Here is a 27139-nt window from a genome sequence, read left to right as displayed (position 1 = left end):
AAAAAAAAAAAAAAAAAAAAAAAAAAGGAAATATCTAAGGGGTAACTGGACAAAATGGACCTAATTTATTAAAGCTCTCAAAGACTGGAGAACATAGACTATCATGGGAGAACATGGGTTATTCAGGAACTTGAAATGTTTTTCTAAACTTTTAACATAAAATGTTAGCTGGAAAATGTTTTCAAACCTGGACAATATCCATTCCATGTTTGCTAGATCACCCAGGTTCCCAATGATAATATTTCTTCTTCAGTCTTGGAGAGCTTTAATAAATTAGGCTAAATGTAGGAGTCAGTAAAAATAATGGATAAATACTTAATGACAAGAACATGCTCATGCATTTTGTACAACAATGAACATGAAAAAATACATAATTATGGTGGTTGGTTTTATTTACACCACTGAGGGTTTATCATAAGAGACTTTAGTCTTCAGATTTTTTCTATGACCTAGGCAAGTGCACATGTGACATTGTACATGATTTCTTAGATCTACGCATTTTCTTTTTACATAAAGTAGGAACATATATATTGAGCATGTGAAAGTATGCTTACTCTGTAAAGAAGCTTGTGCCAAACAAAATTTTGGTATGGGTTCTAGAAATGTTGTGGGTTCTAGAAATATATAACATCCCTCATAATAAACAAGGCCCCTTTGCACTAATATACCATGATAATGCGTGTTCTAGGGTACCATTCAAAATAATTACAGTGTTACATTACAGTAGGCAAGCTCTTCTGAGCAGGGTACTATCCTCCTCCTGTGTATATATAAATTCTGTTTATTACTGGTATTATTATAAGTAATAATAATAAAAATATTAGGCAACACATCTACACTGTAATGAACAATACAGTACAGATGTTGTAAATGGTGTTTTGCTCCATGAAATGCATTTTTTTTAAAATGTACAAATTTTCCTGTGTTAAGTTGTGCTTTAAGATGATATAAAATAAACTGGCTTTTTTAAATCTGTGTACCATAACACAATTTTTAAGGTGGATTTCTGACCAAAATTTTTATTCAGGGGTCTATTTATAAATGTTTCACCCAAGTTTCACCCATCCTTTACACAAACATTTACACTTTTTATAATGGATTCAACTAGAATATGTATATTGATAGTGAATTTACATATTTTCTAATTGTACCCAATCCACTTTATATTGGGGCCCACTTGGAAGTGCCTGATCAGTGGTTTTCTGCACTTGAAAATAGCACTGTCATGAAACTTGGATTGCAAATGTAGATTAGTGTATCTTCAATTAGAAAGCTAGAACATTTTTAAATAAAAATCCTGAGATTGGTCAGAAGAAGGTTGGATGGGAGTTTACAAATCCAAATTAGTTTAATGCATGCATAGCCAGGTACAATAAAAGTTTTTATTAACTGGCCACTACTTTTCCAACACAACTGCAGGAGGTTAGGGAGAAGCCATAAAGAGTTGATAAAGCAGTAAGCACCAGCCCTATAATGCTGTTACAGCAAACAAGCAAGGTTGTGGCATATTTTATGAAAACAAAATAGGGGAGCAGTGCACCTGCAGCCTATTGTTCAGGTCCAAGTCAAATTCATGAATCAGTAACCTACTAAATTCCTGTTCCTGTTGTCTGAAATGTTGTAGGCATGGATCAGAACAACAGAAACAACTCTGATTTTAAATTAAACCCACTGTTTATTTCATTCATGGAAAAACGTATCTCAGCTGCTGTGTAAAGGAACTCAAAACATTAATTTCAGGTATTGTGTCAGCTCAAATTTAGGAAAGGAAACACAAGTTAAAAAATCAAAGAATATCATCTGTGGTTGGGGTTTCCTAATTCTTCCACAAACCAGTAAAATCCAAAATAAAAAATAATATGAAACGTAACAGATGTACTTTCTTAAAACATATCATATTTAAAAAAGCTGATCTTACCAGCAGGTGTTTAATAATTTGATCTTTATCAGACAGTTTATCCTGCAAGCTGTGTATAAGCTGCAGATCCTCTTGCTTCTTTCCTTTATCCTCCATCTCTTTCAGCCTGTGTACAGAAAATAAGAAAACCAATTGAACTCTGACTAATGAATTCCATTTGACCAGCTACAGATAGTGTCTTCAGTTTTCATTATTACAGAAATCTAGAATACATAAACCTAATCCCTGAAAACAAATAGTTTCCATTCTTATTTATTTTAGCATATTTTTGAAACTCTAACAAAGGGAAAGTTTTATCATCTCTAAAGGAAAAATTGCTATAAAAATTTTGGAAGTCATGAATGCTGTCTTAGTTCTAGTTTATTTATGCTCACATCTAGAAAAATCACAGTAAACTATTTAAAGACATTTTAAAACTCTGTTTGCCTTAAAAATATTAAACCACAGTCAAACATAATAGTACACATTGAAAAGAGCTATATGAATGTTTGTACAGCTTGGGCAGCACATCAGGAGCCAGGCACCTTGGGGTGTTCTGCCACACAGTTAGAGATTCATGGACATTGGTCATCATGACTATTAGTCTTTTATTGTGACTGACAGCCTAAATGATCCATCCGTTAGATGTAAAAGGGGATTCGGGGGCAGGACGACTTCAATTCCTAAAGTCACTATTTACATTGTGAGTTTTGGGATCATTATAAACCTGGAAGTATAAAGGATGAATGGTTTAACCTCTTTTTTTTTTAAACTCTGAAGCATCAATGTAGCTCCGTACTGTTAGCCTATAATTGGTTAATAGAAATATTGCAGAGACTGACTCTTACCAACCAATCTTGTAGATTCTGGGCATGTTTGTATAACCTGACACAGACATATAATAAAAGCTAGTAAAATCAAGTACAAATACTCAGTTATCCTGTTGAAACATGTAATTAACTAAGGATAAAGTCAGGCAAAGGTCAATTATGGAGTCAGTCAAATAATAAAGGAGTTTAAATTTTTCCTTTATGTCTGTTGGAACGCATGAGCATTAGGCTTTCTAACTGAATCCCCCCATAACTTTATTGTATCAAAAGATGTTTTCTGAATGCTTGAACATTTTTTGGGGATGGGCTGATCCTATAGCAGAACTCTTATATATTCCACGGATTATAGGAAATACAGATTTTATTTATAAATGTATAATTTCTGAATCACAGTAAAATTTTAATTTTCTCGGAAAAAAATTATAACTTTCCTGGATCTCAGCTCCTGACAAATCTTTAAAATGTTCATGATTCAATGCAAGCAGTGGACATGTAGGCAGAATGATAATCGTATTATTGTGTGTCTAAAAAAAGTTAAAAACTGTAAATAAAAATGCATTTACACAACTTGCTTTTAGTTTAATATCACTCTGATCTCACATCTTGTCAATCAGTAAACTAGCAGTGTATGTGTTCCCTTCTCAGTCTACAAAGAATAAAGAGAGAAGTCTTTAGCAGTCTTTAGCATGGTATTGATATTAGCAAGTCAAATGTCAACTATAAGTTTCTTTTTTAAAGAGATCTGGTAGACTAATAAATATTAGCTACGTACCAAGTTGGTATGTCATACTGTAGGTTTGCATAAACTTACTCAGCTTCTAAGGTAACAATCTTTGCCTGAAGGAATGTCTGGGCACTGCTAAACTTGGATACAATGGACTGGATCTCCTGCTGATGACTTTGTCTTAATGTATCCAGTTCAATTTTTTGTTTTAGTTTAAGCTCTTCTTGATTTCTTCCCATGAAGTACAAGAATTAAAAAAAAATAATAAACATTGGAACAGATAAAACACATTTGGGTGATTAAAGTCAGTATAAAACAAATAGTTGCTGCAGCATTTAACACAAGCTCAGTCATATAAAAAAGTATCTACACCTGAAAAAACTGTTAAAATTAAAATTTTAATAATAATTCTTTATTCAAACATTGCCTATATAAAACAGTGATATACCTGATATACTTGAACATACGACACACAAAACTAATCTGGTGTATTCATTCTCATATTGTAAATCAATCAAAATAAGTAAGACTTGGTTACATAGAAAAAGCAAGTACACCCCCGCGATGACATTAGAATACAAATGTTTCTGATTAGATGCTAAGTGTTAAGCTGCATACACACTTCCAGTAAAATTATCGTTGGAAACGAATGATGAATGAACAATCGGCCGAAAATAGTTCACAAAAAAGGTGACCAACCACTGACCAAAGACGCTGATGAACAAGGATTGTCTTTGGAAATGAAGAACCGTCACGGCGTATCTGATTGGCCGACAATCGTTCACTGTCCATTGTGTGTACAGTCGTTTAGTGATCGTGCATGTTTCTGCAATACACTTTCTCCTTTACATGTCACTCCCTGCATCGTTCAAACAATCGTATCTAGCGTGTGTACACTATTGGTGGATTATATTTGAAATCGTATCGTTATAGCATGTACAGAAATGTGCACAATACGATCGTTTAAATATAATTGTGCATAATCTTTGATTGGACTCAATCATTCGTTTTCTAACGATAAAATATTGGAAGTGTGTACCTAGCATTAGGAGTTCCAGGGAGTATGTTAGTGGAACTTTTGTTAGTCAAAACTCAGGATTAATTAAAATATTTGAAATCAATAATTTTACTGAAATTTATTTTCAAGTAGTGTAGTTTTCAAACAACTGCTAATTTGTCCAGGACTGGCAGGCCAAGCAAATTTATCTCAAGAATCTTTAATGCTAAAAGAAGTCTCCAAAATCCCCAAAAGTATTTGAATCATAAGTAAATAGTGCAACAGTTGGAGTAATCTTAAAATAGATTGCTTCAGAAAGATCAAAAATAAATTGTACCAATTTAAATTTCATAGGGAGACGTGGCAGGAAAATGTTTTTGTTGTCCAGGAAAACATTAAAGGAAGACTTGTTTGCTATTTAACATACAGGGGGAAAAAACAACTTTTCTGGACAAATTTACTGAGGACTGACGAATCAAAGATACAGTTGTTTGGCCACAGCCAAAGAGATGGTTCAGCAGCATAAGGAACCCCATACAAACTGTGAATCATAGTGGTGGAAATGTAAAGGTCTAGGGTTGCTCTGCTGCTTCAGAGAATGGAGAGCTTGCAGCCATATATAGGTTTGTGTTTTTATTTATGTAAACATTTCATTGTGTAAATAAGTTTGCCTGTTCAAATAATTTGAAAACATTGCAACAATTATTCAAAAAACATCCATAACAGTAACAATAAACCTCCTCTCACAACTTTAGCACATATATATATATATATATATATATACATATATATATTTAGCATATACCAATTGTTTTATTTTGGACTTCTGAATCCTCAGTCATGTATTTTTACACAGATTTACAAACGAAAGAAACAAACACCAGTGAGCAAACGTAAAGTAATATTGTGTAGAGAATATGGACAATAAACAACAAAGTCTTAAAATTATCTCCAATCTGTATAGTTGCTTGTGATATGAAGGTATTATTTCTCAAAGTTACTTAAGGATTACTAAATTTCAGTTTAGGGTCTATTTTGAACTTTGATCATGAATTTCAGAATTTCACAATGGCTATAGAGACAGATATAGAAGTGTTTTGAAATTATTTTACTGCTTGTTAGAAAATGTCAATACTTAAGTCAGTATGATCTGGGTACATGGGTACTTTGATATTTGTTACATAAGTCTTGTTTGCAATGAATGGCATAGGTTTGGGGAATTTTCTGTTCTGTCTGTGTTCATTAATGCCCATGTTATCTATATATACAAACCTGTTTTGCTTTTCTTTTACTCCCAATGCCTCATGCTGGGATTTGGAAATCTCTTTGCTTAGTAGTTCTACAGAATCCTGTAAGACTGAATTCTCCTGTTCCAGTTGGGACATCTTTATTTCATATTCATCCAACTGAGTATTTTGCTTTTTTAAATCCGGCGCACTTTCTTCCTAAGAATATAAATATAAAGTTACTCCTAAACAAAGAACTTTTCTAAATGTATATTTTGGTTTTACTTGGCAGCATACAGGATGTAGTCACATATATAAATAATTGACCAGTTATGGGTAAGACACACTGGCACTGGCTAAATGGCCTTTTTTAACCTGAAACTAGGGCTAATGGCTATGTTCAAATGAGTGTCTTTCTACAGGTACCGCTCCTTAGTACAAGTAAAAATCCAATTTTTTGCATTTGTGGTTTTCAGGGACTGATTATTTCATAAGCTTTATGTTGTATCTCTAGGCAGTTTCTCACTCAAAGACTTTCATAGATTTTCAAACTCTTCAACAATGGCTTCCAAGCACCCGTACAAAATGCTATTGAATGCTTGCAGACACTCTTTGGAAGATACCAAACTTAAAGTCTATGCATATCCATATTTTTGGTTAGGTGGGGAAAGGATAAAAAGCTCCTATACCTTATCCTAAACTCTTTTAATAAACTTTAATGCAGCTGCCGGAGAAGAAGCAAAGAGGAAGGCCCATTAAATGTGATCTCTGACACTCATGTTGACATCACCTCCAAGATTTTGGCATTCAACGTAGTATTATGTCTACACATTAGAAGCTTTTACAGGTACATAGCATAGGGCAGCACGGTGGCTCAGGGGTTAGCACTCCGGCCTTTGCAGCGCTAGGTCCCAGGTTCAATCCCCAGCCAGGACATTATCTGCATGGAGTTTGCAGGTTCTCCCTGTGTCTGCGTGGGTTTCCTCCCACATCCCAAAAACATGCAGTTAGGTTAATTGGCTTCTCCCTAACAATTGACCTTACACTACATTAATCACATATGACTATGGTAGGGACATTAGATTATGAGCTCCTTTGAGGGACAGTTAGTGACACGACTATGTACAGCGCTGCGTAATATGATGGCGCTATATAAATACAAAAGCTTTGATATTTGTTTTCTTTCTGTTCATTTTACTCATAATCACCTGGGATTTTCCTCGGAGGTCCCTTCCAAACATATATGCACAGGAAAATGCATCAAAACACATAGAAATTCAAAGAAACACATCAGAATGTTTTGAGAAAATACTAAACAAAAAGTAAAAACTTCTTGAGGTTTTCAGTGAGTTTTTACTTTTTGTATTGTGAATTCAGCCAATATTAGTAAAGAACTGTGCAAGCCTAAGGGCTGTGCAAGCCTAAAGGGCTCTTTATTAGGTGTTAAAGCCACTCTCTCCCTATAAAAATAGTATATGTGCACCTGACTTCTAAAAGCCAACTTTTATTAGCTACATTTCAGAACAACATAGAACTTTTCTCCACAATATTTCCATCCAAATCTAGGCCATGGTCTTGAATATTTATGAGTGAATTATGTGTCTCTTGCTTGGCACTGCGGTACAGTTGGCAGGTTGTGGAAATGACCTTTTATATAGGGCACCAAGCAGAACGGGGAGAGAGGGCGATGTGACAGAAATGTTCAACTAGATCAGGGAGAAATAAAATGTGTTCCATTGAGAAAGAGTTAGAGCCAAGACTTGCTGACTTATCTAGGAAAGCAAAGAGCGATGTGCAATGAGCTACAACTCATTAGCAAACATTTGTTAGTATTGCGACTGCTATAAACTGATATATGGTAAAAACTGCATGCTACCTGTAACTGCACAGCAGTGCACTTGTAAGAAAGGAAAAAAATATATAATATATATACACAAACTTGGTTGCACAGTAAAGTCTCTGATATTAATGAAACAACAGATCACTGATAAAACATACAAGCTCCCATGGTGTGTATGGTCTACCCTGTTCTAACATATTTAAAAGGTGGGAAGACTGGGACAAACAGAGCAAGGGGTGAGAAAACCAGAGAAATACATGTATTGTGTGCTTGTAACGCATACACCCAGGAGGATCACTGACACTCCTTTCTACAGGTCTGGATTTCAGTAATCTGAGTTCGCCCCATGTTGTGACCTTGGAAGGCAAATAATTTTAAGGTATGTTCACTTCAGCCATGTGTTATCACTAATGAATTTATTTGTAATACATATTATATTAGAACATATTTTATCATAATGCTGACTGGCTGGTATACTTGGAGGTCAGTATTTGCTGAGGATGCCTCCAGCAAATAGACATTTCTTACAATAAAAGAGAGTGCTCTAATGAAAACCCAGAGATTTTTCATTGCTGTATGACGGGACAATAAAATGAGGCTATAGACAATGTTTAGTAGAATTATTTTACATATCAATTATTTCCAAATGTATACATAGAAAATGGTATTTGCATTGCATCTAAGTGACCTAAATGATTAATAATATGCAGCAAAGTAAATTCCAGCCGTTTTGGGCAGATCAGACAATATTTAAAATCAACTTGCCCGATGATTCTTATCTTCCTTGTACAACCCAAGAAAATCTGCCATTAGATGCAGCCACAGCCGTCATCAGGGGGAACATGGGGTACTTCTGTACTGGTCCCTGATCAAAAGATCTTGACTTTTGCAATCCAGAAACTTTTAGATGTGTGGGAAGTGGGGCGCAGGAAGGTTTTACTAGTCTGGGGCCCTGAAATTTCTGATGATAGTCCTGGTTACAGATGAGCCAAAAGACATGATGTGGCACTCAGATCACACATGTCCAAAATTTCTCTAATCTTTATATCCAGCCTGACCCAGACCTCACCACCAAGTTTACAATACTGTTGCAATAATGTTCAGTGACTTCAGATTGGCTGCCGTAAAACACTATACGTTGCACCGATGAGAGTAATTTACAAACTTCAGCTATTATCTGGTCAAAATATTACTTAAAGCGGACCTATCAATACTTTTTTTTTACTTTATATAAAAGGGTGGCTAACCCTTTATATATTAATTGGTTTTTTTTTTGTTTTAAATACTATTTTTTACTAAATATGAATGGAAGGCCCCGTCCTTTATGTCTTTACTGCTGCAGCGGTAGAGACTAAATGGGAAACCCGAAGCCTCCTGGGATACCTATGTCACATATCCTAGGAGGTTGCAGGCTTCTCTTTCCGTGCATGTCCATGCTCATTCTCAAATCTAAGGACTGGTGAGCTGCAATATCTTACATTTTTGTTATTTGGTTTAGATACACATTATGGTACCAAGAATCATTAAAGAAACAGCAACTTGTATTTTAGTACCTGCAGTCCAATGAAATGTTGACATTCTGCTTGTGTTTTATGTAATTGATGAACTGGACTTGAAGAGCTATCACATATCTCATACCTAATAAGAAATAAAAATATTTTGAAACGATGAGTTATATAATTAGCATTAATTGGATAAAAAATATAACTTTCTTAAGGGCTGCACACTATTGAAATGTCTAAACATACTGACAATTCCTATTAAGCACATCATTCTGTGCCTCTGCGCTTACCGATCACATACAGTAAATACAAAAGTTTAATTTGTTTCAGACAAAATTAAAAGATCAGCAGCCCATATGAAGTCATCCTGCAGCCATTCCACCTTACCCCTGCATGATCACCCATTCCCCAAATCACGTGGATAAAGATGCTTACTTTGAACAGATATCCACTCTTTACTATGGGGGTGTCGTCTCTACTGTAAATGTAACATTGATATTCTGTATTTTTATATGGTTTTATAAACTATTGATTTTTTTATTTTTGTGATTTAATGCTATAACGGTCCCACATATTTTTTCATATTTCACAGTTAGTAATTAAAGAGATGTGGTATCCTATGTGATAGGGGTGGATGAACAGCCTGCTTCTGCATATCCATTTACAGTTGACATTCAAAAATCGGTAACCTCTGGACCTGAGGAGTGAGGATTTTCGAAAATTCCGGCTTTTTAAAGGTTATGCTTACCTCCATACACTGGCCAGCCTTCCTCTCTCAGCACCGCGGACATCTGGCACAGTTCCAGGGAGCAGGCAGCAGGGACGTCTCAACGTGTATTTAGTGTAGCAAGCAAGACCTAACAGCTCTTTCTGGAGAACAGTGCCATCAAAACATAAGTGGCCAAACAGTGTACTGCAGTCCCTGTATTGAAAATGCGATTTGCGATTGTCAACTGTATTGAATGTGTTGACCCACGTGCATTGGGGAAAAAAAGTTTAGATGATCTGTAGACCCTCTTCTGAGCCTGAATAGGTGGACCAGACATTTCAAGTGACAAGACAAGACATTTTATCAGACTTACACCTTATATCTGCTGTTAAATTATTACCAGCTTACCTTTTAGTTTCTTTGCTCATTAAATTGGCTGATAGCTGTACACTTTCATTCATATTCTTGTTAGATTTCATTGAAGTGGACATTTCACATGGCTGAAGAAAAGCTTTGTTCTAATGAAAAACGAAGCTATTGTTATAAAACTGTTTTAATAACATAAATGCACATTGCTATATATCATTATATTGTAAAATATCAAGTTAGGTAGCTAATGTAGCATATTAGTCAAGCATGCACTGCATCCATATATGAAAGTGCCTGCAGAATGGCATATGAGGCTGATAGCAAAGTTTTCTTTTACATTTGCACATCTTACTACAGTCAACAAAGGGATATTTTAATCTTTAGTATTAGCAATGTCAATTTTTTTTTACAAGCACTTTTGGGGACGTTTGTTTAAGACTAACAAGATGGGGAAAAAAGCATCGTGTAAAGCCGACCTCCAGTCTTCCCTTTCTTCTTTCACAGTTGTACTAGTTTCTATACAACTATACTATAATATCATAAGCTTTTCATGTTGTGCATTGGAAGATGGCACCCACCTATTTTCCTCACTGACGGACATCCAACAACATCTCTTTCCTCACCAGTACTACTATCTCTGCCCCACTCCTCTTATTTACAGCACTTCAGTTCTTTGTATTATGAAGGCTCAGCACCACATGTTGATATTTACACAGCTTACTATTTTCAGCAAGCTGTTTACCCGTCCAACCCTCCCACAAACTATTATCTTTCTGCATTGCAAAGAGATGGGCAAAGAGCTAGCAATCATGTGACATCCATTTGTACAGGGCTTAACTTTTTTTTTTTATTTGCAGTTTAAAAAAGTAAGAGTATAGTTACTTGCCATAGGCAATGCAATAGATGCTCACTTTAGAAGGGAAATTCTCTTAGACCAACCTTTCAATAACTTTCCAGTCCTCAGGGAACCGCTGACAATAAAAACAATACCTACAGCTCACACTACATCAGTAGAATCAATGGAGAGAATACCCCTGCCTTGCAGCAGTTTTTCTGAGTGTCCTCATGACATAGCACTTGATAATTCTGCTAACAGGTCGATAAAAGCCAAATAACACTGGATGCTTACAATGATCACATTTTTTCATACAGTTTAGGCTTTATTTGTTTATCGCTTACATCAAGCCTTACTTTAAGCCTTACTTTATCGCTTACATCAAGCCTTACTGTAAGCTCTTTGGGGCAGGGTCCTCTCCTCCTGTATCACTGTCTGTATTAGTCTGTCATTTGCAATCCCTATTTAATGTACAGCGCTGCGTAATATGTTGGCGCTATATAAATCCTGTTTAATAATAATAATAATACTTTACTTACTTAAAACCTCACTTTAAGGAAAGGTGGATGTGTTCTTCGCATTATGGCTAGGTGGCACATTGGTAGAATGCCAAGTCCATGGGGTAGCGCTGTTCGTTGTTTACAGAATAAGCCTATCACATGAAAGTACTAACCAGATTTTCACATACAGTATTATTACATATACCTGACAAATGGAATCTTGAAGTTTTATGTAAAGTGTGTCTCTCTCCTCCATCAGTTGATTTATCTTGGTTTCATTTTTCTTCTTTAGTTCTTCTATGTGCATTTCATGGTCCTAACAAAATTTGTAATTGTCACAAAAAACAAAGCATTAGAACAATTAGTAATAAAAAGTACGTTGACAATTTTCAATAATTTATCAGCATTAGAAAACTTCTGAGGCTGGTCTCCTTTTGCAAGAAAAATGTCAAATACTATGCAGTTAAAACAGAAAAAAAGGTACTTATGGCTTGTGAATTGTTCACTGTAGTTCAGATTTCAATGAAAGTTAAAGCAAACTCAGCCTGAGCTAACTGAAGAGCAAATTATTGTTGATTTGCTTATAAAATTGAGAATGTTTACTCACTAAGTGAGTTAAGTCATCCAATCATTGTCAGGAGAATTTTATCTGGCCGTTCCCACGCTGTACGCCACCGCAGTATAACAAGCCCTGTTTATTCTTTTGGCAGTGTCACTCACAGCAACAAGAACAACTTAGTAGCTTCCAGCATCTCCTGCTTCCCTATAGTCGTGCAGCCTGAGCTGTACCTTCCCGGCATCCCCAGCACATACTCTGAGGCTTTTCACAGCTGAAGGGGATTTTAGGAGCAGATTAGTTCCTGGCTCTACTCTGCCCTGTCATTGGCTGCTGGGACTTTTTAGCCTCTATGCTCACAGTAACCCGTTGCCTGTGCTAGGGCTAAGCTTGGCTGACCTGCTGCTCTCTGTTTATCTTTTGGATTTACAGTTGCAGGCTCTGCGTGTTTCCTGACCCTGAGATTGTTTGCTGCCTGGACCGACCTTGTGTCTGTGACCCCATTTCTCTTTTGTCTTAACCCTTGGATACCTTGACGTGTGTATGACGTCTGGCTCTGTATTCTGTACTTGCCTCTGATGGACTCTCCTGTGTTATCTGTGGGTTCCTGGTATTCCAGACTCTTTCAGTTTTTCCCCAGATGCCAGTTTTGCCCCAGATTGTACACGGAAGTCCCGGGGGCAATTGTGTGCTAGGACGGCGCAACTAGGCTCCAGAGGCTGACCAGGGACTTTCTATAGGCAAAGTGTGAGGTGTTAGATTGGAGGACTGGCGCCTGGTGAGCGCAGGACCAGGTCCTTAAACATGTCTTAAAGAAATACTTTTCCTTGGACATGAGTGACTCTACACCTTTTGTAAATCAACCTCAGTGTGCTCTTCATACAGCCAGGGCTTTCTCTTTGACCTGCAGCATATGTAAGTCTTTGGTAACAGGTGTGTGACCCAATCAAAGCACTATGCATGAAGTGCTAAATTATTTTGTTACATTCATTTTCTCTCCAAAGCTCAAAAAAGAGTGCTTCTAAGTGACAGGGCAATGTGATTTATGAACTGATTACCACTACTAATGGCCACTACTGTTTTTTTTTTTATACAACTATGATTAAGAATTCTTTACTTTCTGCAATTGTCTTTTTTCTGCCTTCAAGGACATTTGCAAGGATTTCATCTCTGCAGAATGGGTCTTAGCTAAGTCTTCTCGGCTCTTTGCTAACTGTTCTTTAAGATGTTTTGCCTCTGCCTCTCTCTGGCGTTTGGTTTTACTGACTTCATGCTGTTTCACATGTTCTTGTCTTGGAACAGAGTGTTCCCTGTAGGTCTAGAAAAAAAGGAGAAATACATTTAGAGAAAAATTATATGGTTGTACAGATAGGCTTTATCAAAATGTCAAGCCAGTTCAGTACACTGCAGACAATTCCAGCACAATTATTTCATATAATACATTTACAGAATCAACTGTGTGCTGCAATTTTAAATAACAAAGAAAGGGAAAAATGGGAGGGGTACAGAAAGGCAACTTGAATGTTACTGCAATTTTCTTTTATGTTTTTAAAAAACAAAAATATCAGATTTAAAAAAGTGCAAATAATACAAATGACCCTAAATTCCTACCACTGGGTTACCCTTTGTCATAACATTGAAGAAATGCGTAACCTTGAAGGGAAACTGTACTTTGATCAAGAAGGGCAATAAAACTGCTTGTGTCATTCCCTTACTTTAGCAACACTTATTTACCATCTTTTTACACCCCTCTGCTCTGTTAAACTGCTGTGAGAGAAGAAAGAAGTATTAAGAAGTCTCAGGATTTGCTGTAGATAGAGCTTACACAAGACTAAACACTAATTTCCTAACCCCACATGACAAACAGGAACTACATATGCTGTAACATAAAAGGAAGTGAAGTCACTGGCTCCTCCATATCCAGAAGTACCAGGTATCTTCTTCATTCCTGGAGATTGAATGCAATAGCAGAAGGAAAAATAAAAATGTGTTGTTGAGCGAAAAAAAATAAATGAACCCACTGATTTGCTTTGAAGCGGAGCTAATTATAAATTTCTGATCAGGCAAGTCTTTATTGCAGAAAGGGACAGGCAATGTAAATAGATTTAAAAAGATTACTTTTTGTCCCATTTTAACTGTGTAAATTACCATTTTCATGTCAACTTCTCAATCTTAACTTCATGATGCTAAATATTTCCTGTACCTAGAAGCATTTTTCAATATTACAGAGCACAGTCATATTTATTCCTTTAAAGTTATGATTGCTTGATTAAAGAAAGTCCTTATGTTTAAAGAGAGAGCTTTCATTTGAAAGACTATTGATTAAAAAAATAGTCATAAATCAAGCTACTTTGTTTTATGTAACCTTAAGCTGGCCATACATGTGGCACTTTGACAGAGAGGTCAAACTTTAAATTACATATTTTTTTCTAAATAACAAAGAAATCAAAAATATAAAATTGTATTTCCATAAAGTACAAAAAGGTAAGATCATTTTTAAAATTGTTTTAAAATATTTTTTTCAATAAATTACATAAAAACAAACAAATTTTTTCACGATTTCGAAACTAAATTCTAGCGGTTGGTCAAACTTTTGGGTAGTAGAATTTTAATTTTTAAGAATTTCAATTCTAGTTAGAGCTCCCTTTGGAAAGTTACAACTGACAGATATTGCTATATGGAAGCAAACTTCAGAAGCTTTTAGAACCCTTTCTACCATTTTTCTCATCTCTAACACCCCCCCCCACCCCAGTTGATTGTCTTTACTCATGAACATTCTATACATAAAATTTAGATGTATGTGCCAAGGAAAGGATCAGCTCAACTCAATTGCTATAACTTTATCAAATGTGTACATCAAACAGCATATTTGTTCCATACTTGTGGATTCTGCATATGTAACTTTTGGGGGAAAATTAAAATTCATGTATGCATGACTAGCTCTAGAGTTCAGACAGAACATTTTTACCCTTACTAACTCCTAAAGTATTATGTTTCCCAAAGGATTTGTTAAATTTTATAGCTGCAAATAAAACAAGATGTGGTAAGGACACATAAAAACAAAGTAAATTACAAACATTTACAAATGAAGTACACTTTACTCTAAATTGCCTAACTGGGACATCTGGACATTTAACAAAGAACTGTATGGTAAGCAGAACAGCTATGGAACAAAAACACTGTTTAAAGTAATTACAAAATGCAAGCAACTTGTAACTTTTTATGTTCCTATTAATTGATAAATGTTCTGTGTGTAGGCTGACAATAGAAATGTACAAATATCTACAGTGAATTGTTGGATTTCCACGTAAAGTATTTTTTCAGAATTGTTTTCTTTTATAATACCTGCTTTGAACTGACAGCTTCTCCACTGTCTCTCTTACTTGCACTTGTCTTGCGAGATGGCTTCTGCTGTAGCTGATCTAATTGACTTTTTAATTCAGCTAGTTCGCCGAGAGCAGCTTTGTGTGCACTTGACACAGTCTTCATCTGTTCTGTCAAAACACAGAATGGCATTATCGGTTTACCTTGCAGTACATAACCAGCAGCATATGTAGTCTTGTTTTCTGTACAGGATTTACAATGACTACCTATCTGGCTTTGGATCTCATTCTCTTGTTGTAGTAGTCTCTGTTTCGCCACTGCAAACTCTGCTTCCACTTGTGATTGTAGATTTTTGCATTCTATTATTTCCTGGTCTCTCTGGTTTAGCTCTAGTTCCAGTTCCTGGAAAAGAGTCATTTCTCAGCAATTCCTGTATTATTGAATCAATAAACCACTTAGTACATTGTCATATTTTTAATTTTATGATTTTAAAAAACATGGCAAAGATTTAGGAATACCAGCTTATTTTAATAAGGGTCACTTAGTCCCATACAAGACATATAAAGGTTGCTCTATTCAAATGCTGGAGCAAAAGTCTTCAGGCACACATTTCTAGTGATGATGGAACCCCCCTAATCTTACAAGAATTGCCATAAGGGGTAACTACTAAATCATAGGGAAGGAAAGTAATTCAGGTTTGCCTGGTAAATATTACATTGAGGGTTGTATTTATACATAATCCATACCTGAATAATGACGCAGGTTGAAGTAAACTCCTCTTGCTTTTACAATGATTTAATAAAAGGAGGAATGGTTTGATGTCTCCTGAGCTGTCCTGAGCCTAATGACTTCCCTCATTATGCCTTGCCCTCACTTACCTATAATTATTTAGGCTTATTTGTGACCTGTGATACACAGCAGTGGTTTCTCATATGCCTATCAATGCTCCCAAACCCCTTCATTAAACCATATGGAAGTGGTTGGGAACAATTTTGTGCACACTGTTGAACTGACAATGCGGTGTTTTGTGGCACTGCTACTGGACACAACATGTTACTGTCACGGATAACTGGGAGGGGAGGAAAACAGAAAGATAAATACAAGGGACTACGCCTTCAATGGCTAGGGAAAAGGAAAAGGTCACACCCTACAGACACCCTAAGCAAGCCCTGACTCCTGACAGAATGAATATCCCCTGAAGGTGGGAATACTAGGAACATAGGCCCTAGTAGCCCTGAATTGCCTCAGGAGTAGTGACTGGGCTTGACACTACTGGTTCCTTCCCTGATGAAAGAACCAGTGTCTCCCTGAGGCCTAGTAACAAAAGAACAACAAAACACCAAAAGAAGTTCAACTTATCTTAATTAGCAAATAGAGCAGGAACTCTGGAGAGGACAACACACCAGCTCTTCACATCCCAGAAGTGAATATCAACCGCATAGCATGAAGTGTGAGGCCGGACTAAATGGAGGAGCAGTAATGACCACCAGCTACAGCTGATACAAGAGGTGTGGTCATTACAAAGAACACAGAAACAAGTAAAAACAAAGAGACTGTCAGGTAACCTCCCGTGTAGCTTGTCTCACAGATCTTCTAACTTCAGTCACGGAAGGGACCGTGACAGTTACTTCTGACCACCCTTAAGCAGCCAGCCAATACCACTGGGTGGAATGAGAATGAGATCCAGCAACAATGGCCTGAAGATGACCAATTATCCTGTCTGAATGAGGCCACATGTCAAAAAAACTCCTTAATAATCTAAGCTACAAATGTTCAGATGTGGCTGGGAAATGGAAACAGGATTTTGTAAATCTTAATAGTGATCCATATATTACTGCTACCCTATGCACTGAATTCTGAGTGCTAATACAGTAAATACAACCCTGATTGCAGTCAGCTGTGCGTACATTTAAAAAAGTCATACAATAATTTGAACACTGAGATGCCCAAAAGTGTAATCAAATTTTTTAAACTCTGATTAGCATCCCTATTAAAAATCAGTTTAATGATGCAATGTAATGATACTGAGAGTTGTACAACCCATAATGGGGACAACAAAAGATCTTTCAACTGCCATTCTCATAGTAATTACCAAGCCTTTATAATAATCCTGCATTATGACTCTTACCTATCCCAAGATTAATAGAAATCTAACTGTTAACAAGTCTATTCAGTATTCACTTGATCACAGCTGCCCACAATCTTATTTGTTTGTTCAGTAACAAAGTTCTAGGGGCAAAGCAATGAATTGAAAGAGTTGTTCCCATAATAACCAATCAAAATCCATTGACTTTAGTAAGGTTAATTCTGATTGGTGTGTTTCACTACAGGGGCGTCCAAACATTTTGCAAAGAGGGTCAGATTTGGTGATGTAAAAATGTGGGGGGGGGGCCGACCATTCAGCACTTACTCAGGGTTAGCGTGGGCGTGGTCTGCTCGGGTCCCGCACAGCACATGCCCAACCGGGGTGACGTGCGGGCACCATGCAGTGCACGTTTTTGGAATCAGAGTAGGCGTGGTCTGTGCATAATGACGTAGCGGATTCCCTGTGCACACATGGGACATGACATTATGTCCACCGAGTAGTGGGCCGATAATTGCATAGCGGTTGATCAACTTAAATGAAATATAAAATACCTGTTATGTATGCATGTATTTTTTACTGTGGTCAACAGTGCTGCCGGGTCGCATATTTTTGATTTTATGACAGAGGCTGTGGGCTGGTGGAAATCTGAACACAGGCTGCCCCCGAGACGGACTTTGGACATGCCTGCTTTACTACATTTGGCATCTTGCAATTTTCTTTTTGAAATGAAAAGAAACTTTACATGTATCCATTCAATAAAGCACTTTAAAATCGTTCTGTTAAAATAACATACTAACATTGGTCAGGGGAGTAATCAGATTTATTTACAACATTGTTAGTTTTTCTTGTGTCCTTAATTTAAACTGTCTTGTATATATAATACCTTTTACTTGATCTTTACGTGTATTTTAAATTCTGCTACTACTTTTTTTATAATCCCTCACACCAGTAGTAGGAGGGAATGCCAGCAATGTGAGCCAACTGGATTCTAATTCACTGTACATACATGTCATTCTAACATGCTTTAGGTATTAGAAACTACAAGAGAAGATACTTGGATCATAAACCTAATTCACAGGCTAAAACAAAAACATCACAATAAGAATTCTTATTTCAACAAAATCATATTAATTTTCAGTTAAGTACAATTTTTGTTTTCCAAGTTTGTGTATTGAGCTGTATTGAGAACTTTGGAGGTAGTCAATAAAAAAACCTAAATAACTGTAAATAGTGCAATATCTACTGTACTGTGAAAGTGTGAATTACAAAATTGGATACACAGAACCATAAATAAGGTATGCTGTGTTTTTTTATCCACATGGCCATCTTTCTGCTTTTTAGCTTGGACAGGATAAAATAAGTATTAGCTGTGGGCATTGGAAAAAGTTCAACGTTTGCTTGACGCCATTGGGACAGATCATCATGTCTCAATCAAAATCTGAATTTTCCAGAAAGAACAAAATGGTTACACCAAGCCTTTACAATGAAACAAAATGCAAAAAGTGCCATGAGTTCAACATATTTGCTGGAACAGGGTAAATTAATAAATATAGTGCAGTAGAATTTATGCAATAAGTTTTATATCAATTACTATACAAACAATCCCTGCTCACCTGAGTCCTTTCCTGCATTTTACATGAATATTCTTTGGCTTCTAGCATTTCAAGTTCCTTTGCTTTAATGTCTCCTTTCAGCTGTTTGACCTCCAACTGAGTGGCTGCTTCTTTGGCCTGACTAACCTTCCTCTGGTCTTGCTCTTTCTGCTGCAGCTGTTTTATCATTTCAGTAACAGACTGTTGCAAAGCTTTTCTTAAATTTTCCTTCTCCTTAATGTAATTGCTATGAAGTTTGTTTGTCTTCATTGTGTACTCCTCTGTCAGCTTGTGATTCTGACTCCGTAGACTCTCCACTTCCTTGTTCAAAGCCTGGATCTCCTTGTTTAGCTTCTCATGAAGTTTGTCTACTGATTTTTCTTTATCACCCAACGTTCTTTCACTTCTTAGAGAATCAGCCTCCTCTGTCAGCTGCTTCAAACGGTTTTCGAAATCAGTTTTCATAGACAGCATTTCACTAGATAGAGCTGCAATCTTTTCTGCCTGCTCACATTGAGTCTTTAGCTCCCTCTCCTCTGACTGCATCTTGTACATTGCAAGGTCTGCTAGAGTTTGTTCCTTCACCATGTTATTCTTCTCTAAGGCCTCCTCCAGGTTCTGGATCTGTAGCCTCAAGTTCTTTTCTTCCCCCACCATGGTCTCATATTGGAGAACTTTTTCTTTTGTCTCATTGGCTATTTGTTCCATTTCATGTTGGTGACTTTCCTTTAGGGTTAAGATGTTCACTTCATATTCATCAACTTTGAGATTTAAAGCATAAATCACCTTCAAAAGACAAATGCATGTGCATTAATTCTCAATTCTAATAATAATAATATTAATATTAATAATAATAATAAGCAATGCTTTAGTACAAAGCAATAAAAGTTTCTATTAAAGGAAAAATCATTAGCCGTCGAGGTGGAGGAAACTGCAGTTCATGCTGTTTATGAATCTGCTATTTGCTATGCTATTTAGAGATACTTCTAAGGCATAATAGTCAAAAAATATTATTAATTATTTTGAGATAAATATCCACAGTCTAGTTTAGAAGATGGTCAAACCATAACTTCTACCTGACATATGAGGGCTAGGGATGCCCAGATGCAATCCAGGTTGTGTGGTTAAATCGAAAATAGATCAAATTTACATGATCATCTGAATCTGTATTGAAGTATTTGGTCCTCAACTTTATGGGCTCATTGTAAAGTCCTTAAACATAGAATTGTACCAACAATGACTACAATTCACATCAACTGAAATAGCAGTGATACTGAATTTCTGCATGGAATCTGACAAAAAATTGAAAAGTATAAAAAAAATAACTTTAAAAAAAAAAGGTTGTCAAATATCTCTGCTCATCCTTAATCAGGGTACAGAATACAACCATAAGCTCCACCAATGTAATTATTGTAACTATTTAAAACCACAATTACTTTTACTTTATCACAAGGATAAATACAATTTGCTCAACTACCCCCAATATTATTGCATTGAGATAATGGCTTTTAATTATGTAAATTTGAGGACAGGAAGGAAACTATAGTAGATCTCTCCAATGAGCCCCTTAAACTACGTACACATGTCAAATTTTTCTCGTCCGATAATCGTCCTTGGGGGAAAGATATCTGGCATCTCTATAGGCCCCGTTCTTCATTGTTCGTGGATCCATCCTGGCAGGTCCATGGACGATGAAGGACGAGCGATCCTAATGCAAGGGAAGGGGGAGAGCGCGTAGCAGGGTGCTGTTCCGTCGCCGTCCCCTCTCCATAGAATAGAACGGTGCTGTATGTACAGCACTCGTACATGCATCGTGCGGTTCTTATCTTATCTTTTAGGATCCTTTCCAACGACAAAAATTGCACGTGTGTACACAGCTTTAGTTTTAACAAACCAGTGAATGAAAAATTCAGTCATTTCTCAAAAAGGAGAATGTACGCAGAGAAAAGAAATCCATTAGAAATCTTTGTAGAGCCCTCTAATAAGTTCAAGTAATATCAAATCAGAAATGTCAAAGGTAAATAAATTGGTTTGTAAGAGCTGTCACCATAGACCAGCATTTATCAACCAGCATACTGTGGAACCCTAGTGCTCCTCCAGAGGTTGCTAGGGGTTTCTTGAGCATTGTGCAATTTGTGACTATATGTAAGGGTGACATTCTTCCCATTTACCAGCAATGTAAGAGTCATTCTTACAACTGGCGACCACACTAATATACTCTGGGCTGTGGATATAGTAATTATAGCAGGGGTTCCCTGAAGACCTGAAACTTTTTTCAAGGGTTACCCCACGTTAAAATAGGTGATAAACACTGCCATAGACTATATATTCTAGTACAGGTAGTCCCCGGGTTACATACGAGATAGGGACTGTGGGTTTGTTCTTAAGTTAGATTTGTATGTAAGTCGGAACAGGTACATTATTTTAATAAATGCAGTTAGGACAGATGTTTATCTCAACATATTGCTAGGCAGCATGGTGTCAGTTACTGTATAAAATCCTCTCTGTGAGTTAATCACAAACAACACACAAAAAAAATCTTTATGGTGCCCAGACATTTATTAACTTTTGGAGCAAGCTTTGCTTTGATATGCAAAAAGAAACAACTGCAGAGTTTGTTGTGGTCATTAAAGAGTTACAAAAGCTTGCGGAACAGCAAAAGATTTTTTCTGCAAGTTATGTGAAACGCCCCCCCTACCCCCAGCCTCCATCCCGCACATGAACGATCAGGGAAGTCCCGTTCGTATCTAGGAGTTGTCCGTATGTGGGATATCATTAACTCGGGGACTACCTGTAATAGTTTGTGGTATTTATAGTAATAGGTGAAACGAATACTACACATACAAAAAAAAAAACTCTCTTGTTTGCTAGAGTCATATTTTATAAATTATTAAGTGAAGATTGTATCCATCTCAGTGTCAGCTCCAGGCCTGTAGTGCTGACTTTGTATCATACATCTCTAATTACATGGAGTAAAATCTTATTTTAGTATGTCTGGTCATAGATATTCCCTGAAATATAGTCTAACTTTACGGGTGTTACATATTTCATTTTAGTCAGTTTAGAAATGGTTGTTATTTTTAGAAATATGGATCTTTGTCTGCAATAAACAAAATGTGTTTTACAATGCTTGCCACACAGAAAATTAATAGTTTGTAATTTTTATGTCAATGTTTGTTTTTAAAGCTCCAGGTAGATATAACATACAAGTAATGTAACTCTTTATTCATTACAGCATCTTTAATTTAAAAAACAAAAAACAAAACATATAAGTTCTTAAACCTAACCTGTTATAAGACTTCTTTATTCTTTATTTTTCAAAATGTCTTTAGAACACAGAATTTTTGACAGGCATGCTATGTTTTGGCATCGCTAGATCAGAAGACCTCAAAGTATACCAATGCTGAGTATCTACTAGAGTTAAATTCTTCAAACATTCTTTGCCTTTTTAGGGGTTCCCAGAACACAAGATAACTAGCAAGAATGTGTTTTTAAATATTAGATTAGCGTTGTGTCCTACAGCTACATTCAGGTTAAAAACCAAAGCCGTGAGTAAACTGTGCTTCTTGTAAGTTGGCCTTTTGTTCCAATTATGACTTGGTTGTACCATGAATTTATTAAACACATGAGCCAAAAAATGTATGCATGGTAGTATTATGTTTAATCTCTCCATTTGTAATCACTGAGATCACTGTGTACATTCTGGGCACTAAGTTTGAACATGTATTTATTCCATTAGAGACGTCTCGTCGCCTCTTGTTTTATTCATAGTCTGTTTAAACATGTGGAACTCTCTAGCTATTAGCTCAGTAGCAGCATGTATAACTGCATGTATAACAGCATGTATAATTTCCATATTGGATTCTTTCAAGTTATGTGACCGCATGACCGTGTATAAGGCAGAAAATAACATAGCTTAGGGCTTGTTTGCCTCTGCATGAAAATGTATCACTGGAACATTGCTAAAGGATTTGCATCAAACCTCATCGCATAACACAACATCTTATATTACTTATCCTGGACACACACACACTTAAATTTATATCATAATTTTCTATAGAAGTGAGGTTTGGTGATACTTTGCAGATTAAATGCAACTGAATTAAAATTTTTGCATGCTCTAGATAAAAAACTTGCTATTGAAAAAAAGGCAAGCAGTAATACCACACACACATAATGGCAATGTCAAATAAAACAGCGATTGTCCAATTTATTAAAATATTAAAATATAGAAAATATTGGGGTATAAACTTTCTATGCATGGCAAAGTGACAGGTTCTCTTAGTGGGTCAATCCTATTAGCTGATACTACATTACCTACACATCCCCACTTCTTGCAGGAGTCCTGACTTTTGCAGCTATTTATTGTATATGGATAGACCTGGATAGCAAGAGAATGCTCTAGACAGCTAATCAGAGAAAATGTATTCACCATGAAGAAAATCTAGCCTGTAGTTTCAGCCTTTAAATGGTAAATATACTACCACCATATAATGCCTTGGGCACCATAGAGCCAGTTTGGTCAAATTAAAAAAAACACCACAATAGGAAATATAACTAAAATTAGGTGTTGTGATTTCACTTGGTTAACAGTCACAGTATTAGAAAACAGGCCCATTTTTACAAAAAATGTGTATAACTAAAATAATTGCTGTGATTTTCCTTGCTTGATATACCTGGTGTATATATTTATACATTGTTGGGAAAGAAACCTCTTTAAATATTAGGTGAGCATGGACTTTAGTACAGCTACAATAAATGCAACATTATCAATTATTCACTGCACAAAATAGATCTGGATGCAATAGCATGTTTATTATTTAATGTTTTCTAGCCCATGGTCAGAACTTTGTGTGTTCAGAAATACAAAGTACAGTAATAAAAAATTAATGCTTTTAAATGTTGAGGCACTAATCAAGGAACTTGGCAAAAGTATACAAATGTCATGACAGTTTTTTTAAAGAGAAATGACAATGGTTTTAAATCAATTTATTTACATTTTAAAACTTATATTGTTTACATTATATTGTATAAGTAAAACATTTACTTAATTTTACAAATAAACATTACAGAATTTCTAATGACAGAAACAATCTGCTTTGAGACATTTTCTTGCCATTTTGACATTTATGGAAATTATACTAAGAACCCTGAATTTTTAAATATGTTTGAATACAAATATTCCACCCTCTCTAATCAATTACAATGACAAAACAAAATTTTACTTACCTGAATGCGAAATCCAACTATTTTTGCCTGCAGTATATTATGATGCAAAAATGTGAAATTACATTTCATGCAGAAAGCCTAATTCATTCATAGGTGACTGATTCCATTTAATGTGTAACAGGTGTAATTTTATAAAATAAAATGTAAACTTCTTATTTTAAGCAAACCTTAAAAGGAAATTAAAAGAAATGGTATATAAACTGAAATTCATAGGATGCATGCATTGGACCTGATTTAATAATGTTGTCCTGGGCTGGAGAGGATACACTTTTATCAGTGATACTGGGTAATCCAACAAACCTGAAATGGATCTGGTCCAGGACTGAAAACATTTGCTAACAAATAGCAAATTACTTTAATAAGTCGATTCCAGGATTACTGGATAACACAGATTCACTGATGAAAGTGTATCCTCTGCAGCATTGGAGAGCATTAAAGTACCTGTTTGATGCAACACACAATGAGCCAGATTTATTAAAATAAATGTAAAGAAATATATGCCAATGAAGGCAAAAACAATGTAAGCTGCATTTTATTGCATACATCTTGATGCACTGTGTTGAGGTATTTGTATTTTTAGAAGTGAGCTTGGGTGTGCTGAATGATTCTGCCTTACTTGACATAACTAATCCCCATACAAAAACAAATAATGCAAAGAAAACACATTGGGGTAGATCTGCCTATAGAATATAGCTGCTTAGGAAAGCTCTGCTTATTACAACTATCCAACCATGTGCAGGGAAAATCTGATTTTTTTTTAGGTTCCCTTGCACATGATTGGGTGTTCCTGCAAATAATTAATTACCACATTAGCTTAGCTAAGTGAATTATTCATTGCAAGGTTATAATTCACCTTGATAACAGCACAATTTCATTTAGTAAATCCAGCTCATTGTCACATATTGTTATGGGTAAACAGTCCTTAGCATGCTTCTAATAAGCACACACTTTTGAGTTTATTAGATCAGCAGACAGATTTCTGCTCACTAGCTGAACTCTGCTTACAGAAACATTATATTATCAGCCACTTTAGGTAGTTATTGATTTAACAGATGCTATTGGTTAGTAGTGGGTATGTACATAACCTAAAACAAACCCTTGTTTTTCTATGACAAGAATGACTCTACATGTCCCAGATTTGTTATATCTGAAAAAACTGTTTTGTTTGCAAAGGAATCTTTAAATAAGGTGCTTTGTAAGGAATATTTTGGCTGCCGTTAAATGTTGGTAACAGCTGTTCCCCTGTCCTGGAGCAACATAGTACTTTAAAATAGAAATTGGCTTCTGCTGTCAGAGTGTTATATTCAGGATCTTAGCAAATTTAGACACTGAGGAAGTAATAACTCTTCGGCTAATATTCCAATGCAGGGAAATATTTTAGAGGTGATAACTGCTTTAAAGAAGCAATGGTGATAAGGAAGGGGGTTACATAAGAAAAGGTGATTTCTAAAATTTAACTAAATACAAAACTAAGGCAGAAATACAGGCAAGTAGCTAAATCCTGTTTAAACACATATTCATATGTTTATTTTATTTTATTCCTCTGCAGGTATTTTCAATATTCTGACCACTCCAGTGATTGGATAATGAAGACCTGGCAGCACAGAAAGCTCCCACTGTTGGTTGACAATACTGTGTACCCTCTTTCTAGATGCAATGGATAAAAAAATTACATTGTTCAAAAAATTGTCCTTGCATTTTACCTGGTAAACCTGGAAGTAACAAGCTTCCTATTCTACAGTAGAGATCCTCAATGCGATGCAAAAAAAAAAAGAAAACTTTTGTTTTCAAATAAAATGCAAATTGCGATGACTTAAAAACGGGCCATTTACACTTTGCAGCTATAGATTTTGATTAGCTGATTTTCAGGTCAGTGGTTTTTGCATACAAAAGTTGAATTTTGTTCTGTTCTACAGTGACAACATTCACCACACTGTATCTTTGGGGGTGCAACATAGGCACCGTAGGATAGGAAATATATCAGAACATTTCCCCCTGTCCATAACATAGGGGTGTTTTGAAGTCATATTATACTTCCTAACATTTAAAAGCTAATAGATAAGTGATATCAAATTGCAGAGTACACAGGACCCAGATCAACACTGGAGTTCTAGAGTTGGTCTACACCAGGGGTGTAAAATTCAAATACAGAAAGGGCCAAAATTAAAAACTTGATCGCCGGCCAAACTTGATGTTTATTGAAAAAATTGAGGAAGCTTTCTTTCTCATTAGATATAAAACCTTTTAAAGAGGTTTTGTTCAACATTCAATCTAGAACAAGTCTATAATAGAAAAATAGCACCGCTACTACATTTCCCTGCATCTATAAAACAGTCCAATGCGGGACCATGCATAGGCAAAGAGGCCACTGGTCTATAGACGCCAGTGATGCCGGTAATTGTAGTAGCGGCGCTATTTCACTGCAGCGGCAGGCCAGCTGCAATTCATATTTGGAATTACCTTTGGGTGCCAAATTTGGCCCTCGGGCCAGAGTTTGGCAACCCTGGTCTACAGGTATTTATTATAACAAATTTACCAGATACCAAAAATGTATAAATTATATATATGTATGGTATATTCAACAGACCAAAATGATGTAAATAACTGAAGGCCATAGTAAAGGTTTACATTAATTTTAGCAATACATTTAGGACTTGTATAATAAATGCATACCTATAAAAAATGCATATTCAAACTACAACACTTAAAAATTCCTGAAAACATTCTGAAAGAAGCAATTTTTTGTGGGATCATAATTTGATGCTATATTAGGAAGTAATGCCTGAGGCTGATAAAGTATGATAAAAGTATGCTAAAAGTATGATAAAATGTATGCTAACACATCCAATGGTTGATAAGTGTGAGGTTGGTCCTCCATGATACAAAATGTTCTATCTAGTGTTATTTAGCTTACATAGGAGGC

General features: G+C 35.9%; 1 protein-coding gene across 1 annotated transcript in view; it reads right to left on the bottom strand.

The window, feature by feature from the left end:
* The window catches only part of FAM184B (family with sequence similarity 184 member B), a gene marked incomplete in the record, with an annotated part of 50375 nt that overhangs the window by 3966 nt on the left and 19270 nt on the right, over positions 1 to 27139 (bottom strand). Inside the window, 10 exon segments of the mRNA XM_072406404.1 lie at positions 1919 to 2024; positions 3539 to 3682; positions 5721 to 5893; positions 9068 to 9152; positions 10134 to 10243; positions 11635 to 11745; positions 13103 to 13303; positions 15331 to 15479; positions 15576 to 15711; positions 19009 to 19773. Of these exon segments, the coding sequence (XP_072262505.1) occupies positions 1919 to 2024; positions 3539 to 3682; positions 5721 to 5893; positions 9068 to 9152; positions 10134 to 10243; positions 11635 to 11745; positions 13103 to 13303; positions 15331 to 15479; positions 15576 to 15711; positions 19009 to 19773 (1980 nt within the window).

Source organism: Pyxicephalus adspersus, chromosome 3 (assembly GCF_032062135.1).
Source record: "Pyxicephalus adspersus chromosome 3, UCB_Pads_2.0, whole genome shotgun sequence".
NCBI lineage: Eukaryota > Metazoa > Chordata > Amphibia > Anura > Pyxicephalidae > Pyxicephalus > Pyxicephalus adspersus.
This window is presented reverse-complemented; position numbering and strand designations above follow the sequence as displayed.